Source organism: Calonectris borealis, chromosome 23, assembly GCF_964195595.1.
Source record: "Calonectris borealis chromosome 23, bCalBor7.hap1.2, whole genome shotgun sequence".
Lineage (NCBI taxonomy): Eukaryota > Metazoa > Chordata > Aves > Procellariiformes > Procellariidae > Calonectris > Calonectris borealis.
The window spans coordinates 9,431,877-9,440,004 of NC_134334.1; the positions used below are offsets into that span (position 1 = coordinate 9,431,877).

The 8,128-nt window shown below is 53.6% G+C and overlaps 1 protein-coding gene across 3 annotated transcripts in view; it reads right to left on the reverse strand.

Annotated features, from left to right (window-relative positions):
- KAZN (kazrin, periplakin interacting protein) overlaps positions 1 to 8,128 on the reverse strand; it is a 243,457-nt gene that overhangs the window by 94,634 nt on the left and 140,695 nt on the right. For 2 of the 3 annotated variants that reach the window (XM_075172635.1, XM_075172633.1), the window contains exon 3: positions 5,063 to 5,240. In XM_075172635.1, coding sequence (XP_075028736.1) covers positions 5,063 to 5,240 — 178 coding nt within the window. Of the gene's footprint in view, positions 1 to 5,062; positions 5,241 to 5,987; positions 6,076 to 8,128 lie in introns of those variants that run through there. The other variant, XM_075172634.1, reaches the window with a different exon arrangement.

Consider the following 8,128-nt stretch of genomic DNA (forward strand, 5'->3'; position numbering starts at 1 on the left):
GCCCGAACCAATAGACAAAATCACCCTTAACCTTCTCCGAGTTTAAGACCGGAACCTGTTTATACCTCCCTCTCCCCACCTGCAAGTCTAACACCAAACCTCTTCATGGTTATGCTACAAACCAGGGAGGCAGAAACCCTGGATTAAGTCCTCCTTCAACTTCAGAGTTTACTTGAGCTTACTCATCCTCAGGAGCTTCACTAAAACTCCCCTGGACAGGCCCTCAAGGAATGATACTCTAAATATTATGTAACCATGCCAGATGAGGCTTTTAAATAGGAAAACTCCAGAAAGGATATTTTAAATTAACGTCTTCAAAGACTAAGATGCAATGGGGACCTGAAGTGCTATCTGCAACCAGTTCCTTGCATCTAGAACAACCATGTGAATGTTACTACGCACAAATCTATTTCCCAGTGCATGCAATTGTTTCAGAGCATGAAACTAATTGCTCCCTGACTCCATGAACTATGCAGGACAGAGATAAATGAAGTAGGAAATTATTAGAAAGAGTAATAGTACAGCAAGACCTTGATCTTGCTATAAGCTTGGTGCAACAATGCTCCTGATATCCGACCGGACAGCAGTATCCAAATTCCTCAGGTTCCTTTACGGTATCAGCTCTCAAGCTCTGGAAGAACAAACAGCAGGGAAGATTTCTGGAAAGACGAAAATGGTACATTTTCAACAGCCTGAGATGATTACTCACAAAACAGCAACAGCACAGAGGTAACTGATTGCCTCCTAGGCAAAAGTCAAAGTCTTTGCATTGTAGCTATGAAAGTGTACAGAGATCAAAGAGAAAAAGAAAAAACTCTATTTTAGGCTGTCACGAGCACAAAGGTCCTCCTGGCCCTTTGGCATCACCAACTACCAAGACACGACAGAAATCTTTCTTATGCTGCATATGCCCGAGATCACTGTGCAGCAAGGAGGAGAAATCCTTTATTCCAGGAGCAGGGTGCAGCTCCTGCTCCCTTCCCAGCTGAATTTCGGCAGCGTCCATGCAAACACCACCATCTCCCCATCGCACCCCAGCTCCATGCAACACAAGCTGGGACACAGTGAGCACCCCGGGCCACCGACACTCTGCAATAGGAAGCCAGATAAGCCAAATGCTGAGCGAGGTATTATTAATAACACTTAGCTATTGATTGCACTTTACATCTTCAAGCACTTTACCAACATTAATTAATTAAGGTGTTTTCCATTTAATGCTGGGAGGAGACTAAAGCAAAAACATGAGGCTAAACGGACCACCCGCCTGATTCAGCACGGCAAGTCCTTGCACCCAAACTTTGGGTTTCCCCACAGATGCTGCTTTTACTCAAACTACTGAAAATACAGATGTAGATTCAGCAAAGACCCTAAGCCAAAAGCCCAGAGCTGCACCCAGCACGAACAGGGGCCACAGCTGACCACTAAGCTGCAACAGCGCTTGCTGCGATGCTCTGCCTGCCTACCTGCATCCCCGCATCGTCAGCAGCATCCCGCCCCGCCACTGCAGCCTGACCCGGACCACAGGGCACAGGCACGCCTTTTGCTCGCAATTAATTCAACCAATACTAATTCAAACCAGAATTCAAACACGAGGGTGCTGACACACGGCTCCAGTGATGCTCCCAAGAGCTGCCTGTAATTGCTGCTCTAAGAGCCGGGGACATTGATTTCCACCCTGATCGGCATCCAGGTTTACATGGGGGCTGCAGCCAAAATACTTCTTCCAGCAAACTAGCCGGTTAAAATCGACTGTCAGGACTGAGAGGTTTGAATGATTAACACTCACGCTAAGGACTGTAACAATACACAAGTTTCATTCCTGCCTACCTACGCACACCCACCCTCCAGTCCCGCTCTCCCTCTTTGCTGAATTCTTCCGGTTTTGTTTTAAATTACGTAAAACAGGCCCTTGAAGCGTACCTCATCGCTGCAAAAATAGCACATTATAGCAGAGAAAAGTCTCTGTGTGCACAAAAGGGGCAGAGTTATTACCTCGAGCTGTCTCAAGCTGCACCATAATTATACGAATAACATGTCACAAACTCAGTATTAATTACTGACTGAGCATAGCACAGAGGCACACATTTACCTCCTTTCACGTGACTTGGGACTGACCTGGAGCACCTGCCTGCAGCAATGAGATCACCGAGCTCCTTCCCACGACAAGCAAAGGGACCCGATGGTTCTGCCACGTGCGTCTCGGCCAGGACCAAAGCAGATCCCCGCCGCAAACCCATCAACCACCCGAGCACCACCAGCATATCCCACATCTGCACTTGCAGGTAAGCGGCTGCCCACCCAATTCACCAGCCTCCTGCCTTCCTTTCATGCATTTGCGTAAATCAAACAGCTCGGCAACCCTCCTACTTATAAGACACACGACAGTAGAGCTATTCAGAAATTGTTTTCACTCCATCCTTCTGAACGTCGTCTCAAAATCCTTGAGGATCTGTAGGCTCACTACAGATATCTTGGGCCTGCCTATACAAATACAGAGTGATGTAGGAGAGCATTTATGGTGGTATATAAACATTAGTACAAAACTTAAGGAAGAAACCCAAAGCAGAGAGTGAATCTACTCAGTGGGTTTTGCGGAGTACTCTCCCCCTTTTCCTCAATAAGCACAACGAACGCAATGCACTTCAGATGCAATTTTACACTTAACTGATTGGCTTCTGTTACACCACCAGTGGTACATGGCTGGATATATCATGTTTTAAATAATAGCCTCTTAAAACTTGTAGGGAAGGAAAAAAACCACATCTACGGCTACAAGGCCATGGAGTCACGCCTTGTTAGGGAAGCGTCCTCTCTCCTAGCTCCTAGACATCGGCACGCTGAGCCAAATTTGCCAGCTTAAAGAGTCGGAAGATGGAGTGAACCCTCCAGCAACTTCAGCAGCCGCCGAAGGTACTGCTCTCGCACCCAGCCAAAGATGGGACACTCTTTGGCACCAGTCACAGGGACCCCACAACTCCAAAGCACATGTAATTATAGTTATTAAGCAGAACCATGCATGCTTTGGGGAACAGAGCACACTTCTTCGGCACATTACAGCGTACCGACTGCTTTCCAGCACGCTGACAGTAAAGGAACCCAAAGAGGAGTTTTTTCATCACTCAACAGATTAGAAAACCTCTGAGGAAAACAAAAACGAAATCCTGACCCTTGGAGAACCACACACACATCCCTCCTTTGCTGTGGCACGCTGCAGGAACAGAGGCACTGCCCCTCTACAAACACACATGCACCTCTCCAAAAGACTCCTGGAGAGGAAACAAAACAAAACACAGAGCACACCCACAGAAAGAGGTGTGTGCACGAGCAGCCAAAGGATTCTACCTGCTTTTCTACTGGAAGGCTGCATTTCCACACTCACACTGATGCCCTCTACAGCGTGTCACCAGCTGCATTCCTGATCCCCCTGCTCTGGCGGGGGAGGATGAAGGCATCCTCCTTCTGCCCTTTCAGCAGATTTTTATAAAAGGAGGCGCCTCGGTAGCCTGGATGCAGTGTACAGCAGGGTCCACTTCAGATTACACCAACAGGCACCTATGTATATCAGTTCTGAAAATACCTGACCGCACACGTAACTTTACTCCCTGCGTACCCGCAGCTACCAGGAAGCTCTGCTGGGTCCAGCTCCTGCCTCTCAGCAAACCCACCTGATGATGCATTAACTTTGTTTAACAGGTGAAATTCCACACGCCACACCCCTGAAACAGCAAAGCACACAAGCTGGATGGAACAAATCCACAAATTAATCCCTCTAAATCAATTTGCATTAATGCCACGAACAACAAAACACCGGCGGTGCAATAGCAGCCTGCCAGGAGCAGCGATGCCCACCAAGAGCTACGCTACCTTCACAAAGCTACAGCTTAACCAAAACCAAAACACGACTGTTAAATAATGCCTAGCCACCGTATCAAGAGATACTCACAGTAAATAAAGTAACAAGTAAATAACAGCTACTGACGGTTTTATCACGGAAGTGTAAATTCAGTTCAGTTATCAGGAAAGAGGAGGGCTTACACTATTTTTGCTCTGACACCAAGGCTGCTCCAGGGTGAATTGTCATGCAAGCCTGCAATTATTTGGTAAATATATATATATATATAAAATTGTATTTAAATGTTTCTAAAGTAACAGTGATGGCAACAGTACTTTGACTAGCAGGTAACAGTGAATTTCAGGCAGGTGAGAGCCGGACCCTGTCAAGAGCACTGCAGAAACAACTGGGACCCCATTTGCTAACCTTCACGCACAGCCAAGAGCATAAATCACTTCCCACGCCCCGCGCCCCCCGCTTTCCACACTCGGCCTCCGCGGCTCTAGCTCCGAGGCCCGGTGACAACTTTTCAGGGGTTCAGGGCAGCGGGAGCGGGACGCGTGCCTCGCCCCGGCTCTGTGCGAGCCTTTCGCCCCAGAGCTCACACGACGCACGCCTCGGTTGCTGGCCGTTTGGGGGTGGGCTCCCTGCAGCCACGCACGGCACCGAGCCCTCCCGCTGCCGAGGCTCGCCCCCCCCGCCAGGGTCTGCCCTCCGGCGAGTCGCCCCGGGCCGGGCCGAGCCCCGGGCCCGCCGGCAGCGGAGGAGCGGCGGGGCCGGAGCGCCCGGATCGCGGCTGTAACATGGCTGCTCTGCTACCGAATTACGAAACCGGTTATGGGAGCCGGGGCACCGGGCAGAGCCGGCGTGCAGAGCCGCCGGGGCAGGGAACAGGCGCGCTCAGCAACGTGCTGGGATGGGGGGCGGGGGGTCCCTCCCCGGGCTGGGGGGCTGGAGCCGGAAGAGCCGAAGAAGCAGCAGGGAATTAGGAGCCCGCTAACAATCAAAGGGGGGGTCCGCAGCCGGCGGGTGGAGCCGGGTCCCGACGGGACGCGCCGACCCCTCGGCGGCTCCGTTCCGGGCAGCCCCCCCCTCGAGAATGCAAATAAACAAACAAGGGAAAACAATAACGAAGGGAGGCGGCTGCCAGGCGGCACCCGCGGAAGGGCCCCCTCACCCCCCCTCACCTCCACCCCGCCGGGGCGGGGGGTCGCGGGCGGCGGCACCCACCTTGCGCGCCGTGCGGGCCGTGCTCCATGGCCGGGTCGCTGCCCAGCTCGGCCAGGCGCCGGCCGGTGGCCGCCAGCTCGGCGCGCAGCGCCGTCACCTCCTGGCCCGCCGCCTGCAGCGCCCCGTCGATGCGCAGCGCCAGCTGCTTGTTGTCGTCCATCATGTGCAGGATTTTGGCCTGGGGGAGGGAGGAAGAGGAGGAGAGAGGTGAGAGAGCGGGAGCGGCATGCGCCGCCAAGGGGGGGCGGGCAGGGGGCTGTGCCGGGCCAGGGGCTGCCCGAGGGGGAACCGCGCGAGTGGGAGTGGGCTGTGCGAGGGGGCGGCGCGAGGGGAGGGGGCTGTGCGAGGGGGGCCCGAGGGGGGTGCGAAGGGCAATGGGGCTGTGCGAGGGGGGCTCTGCAAGCGGCGTGCAAAGGGAAGGGGGGGGGCTGTGCAAGGAGGAGGCTGTGCAAGGGGGGTGCAAAGGGGAGGGGGCTGTGCAAGGAGGAGGCTGTGCAAGGAGGGTGCAAAGGGGAGGGGGCTGTGCAAGGAGGAGGCTGTGCAAGGAGGGTGCAAAGGGGAGGGGGCTGTGCAAGGAGGAGGCTGTGTAAGGAGGGTGCAAAGGGGAGGGGGCTGTGCAAGGGGGGTGCAAAGGGGAGGGGTGCTCTGCAAGCGGCGTGCAAAGGAAAGGGGGGGCTGTACGGGGGGGGGGGCGTGCAAGGGGGGTGCAAAGGGGAGGGAGCTGTGCAAAGGGGGCTATGCAAGTGGGGAGGAAAGGGGAGTAGGACTGTGCAAGGGGGGACGCGAAGGGGATATGCAAGTGGGGAGGAAAGGGGAGTAGGACTGTGCAAGGGGGGACGCGAGGGGGGTATGCAAGTGGGGAGCAAAGGGGAGGGGGCTGCGCAAGGGGGAACAGGTTGTGCGGGGGGGGGGGGTTGCCCCCTACCTGTTGCCCCCCCCGGCAGCCCGGGCAGGGCCGCGACGGAGGCGAGCGCGGCTCGGCCGAGGGCATCCGCGGCGTTGCGCGGCGCTCAGCGTCTGCCGCGGGGGCGGGTCCCTCCTGCGCGGGGCGGGCGAGCAACGGAGGGGGGAGGGGGGGGTGGCAGCCCCGCGGCAGCGCCGCATTTATAGCGAGACCCCCGCACCCCTCCCGGGGAGTTGAGCGGCGCTGCGCGGGTGCGGTGGGTGCTGCAGTGCCCGCAGCTGTCCGCGGTGTGCTGAACATACCGCCAATTAAGTGCCTTTCTGCTAATTGGGCTCAGGTTCACCCCGGTGCGTGGCCATACCCAAAAGCTGCGTGCAGCAGGTGGAAGTAAAATGGGCTCCAAAAATCCCCCTGGCAGGATTTGGGGGGGAAAAGAGCGGTCTGCTCTCACTGCTGTAGCAGCAGCTAATGCGAGAGTCCTTACGCTGGCGGTTCATGTGGCACGAACCCAGGGTGAAAAATGGAGAATTACTTCGTATCATTGCTGGCGACTGCTAGAGGGAGCGCTGATGTTTCCCCGTCCCTTATCAATGCCTCGGAGGGATCCACTTGCGTGCTTGCCAGGGCCTGGGCTGCAGCAAGCCTGCAGAGCTGCGATCCTTGCCAAGGCAGCCGTGCAGGCAGGCTTCATCCCCACCAAAATCAAATGGTGCTGCTCTGGAAACCACGGCCTGCACGGCTGCACCTCCCTGAACTATCCCTGCCTTCTGAAAGCTGCGGGCAGCAGCGCTGCCTGTTTGCACCTGAGCCTCGTGCAGCTCGAAAAGTTCACAAATGGGTTTAGGAACTGGGCAGGAGCCCCACAGCAGCGGGGTGGGAGCCTGCAGGGCCCTGCGGAAACATGAGGGGGTGCGGGAAGCGCAGCAGGGAGCCAGGGCCAGCGAGGAAAGGCTCTTACCGAGGGAAAAGCTGGAGAAAATCACAGCCCCTAGGAAAGAGGGAGAAACAGTCCCTGCCTGTGTCTGTATGATTTGTTAAACTGATAGCTGCATAAACTCAGGCTTTTGGCTGAACAACCTGAGAATTTGGGGCATTTCCATGAACTTCAGGATGCTCCTTCAGCATCACCGCTGGCATTGCAGAGACCTTAGCCAAAATGCAATAAAAATGATAGAAAAGTGCTTCGCTTCTCAGAGAGCTGCAGAGATGACTCTGGGAGAGGCTTCACATGAGATAAAGCAGAAGCACGTCACTGTCCCACGCAGTGACTGCTCCCATCCCGGGGAGCGCTGGGATGTGGCCCTGCAGAAGCAGAGGGGTTTGGCATGCAGTGTCCCCAGGCAGCTTTTAGGAATAGAAATCTGGTAAATCTGTCATGTCAGCCTGCTGAAAAACTAAGATCGGCCTGGGTCCCCCAAAACCTCAGATCTGGTCTGGATCGTGCGTACAGCCAGCTCTCTAAGAGTGAAAAGGACCGAGTCCTTGTCAAGCAGCTTCTAGACCTTGTAATCTGTAAAAAGATTTTGTAAAACAAAGAAAATCTACTATTCAGATAAATGGTATGGTGGTTTTTCAAGGGAAAGTTATTTTTGACTGAGTTTCCAGCAGTGTTTGCAACCCAACTACTAGCACTGGGCCAGGGCACTTGGAATATTGGTGGAAAGGGCTCTTTTCCTTAATTAATTCCCAAAGGGCGGACAAACAACCCACAAAGAGAATAAATGCAATTTTTGAAATTCTTTCTTCATCATCTATGCAGCTGCCCCTGAACAAGATAAAATTCTTTAAGTGTATATGGAAACCGAGTTCTAATCAAGATAAATGCCCGGTTTCATGCCTAATTTACATGAGTATTTGCTGCAAACTGTGCTTGCAAATGAGAGAATTATGTATGTAACCAGATAAACTGAATGTGCAATCGCAGTGCCGTGTGTGCAAAACTTAGTCATTGCACTTGAATAAAACGTAAGCTTCAGCAGAAAGGAACTCAGCTTCAAAGTGCAGGCACATTATTTTATCATAAAAAATCAGGTTAAAACTGATTTGAGCCTTCCAAGAACACATTCAGCTGCTGAAGCGAAGTCCAAATTATGCTTCGTACTCAATCTAACCTTAATAATAGACTAGTTGAGTTGCTGTACTGGCAGCGCTGGAATCTTTTT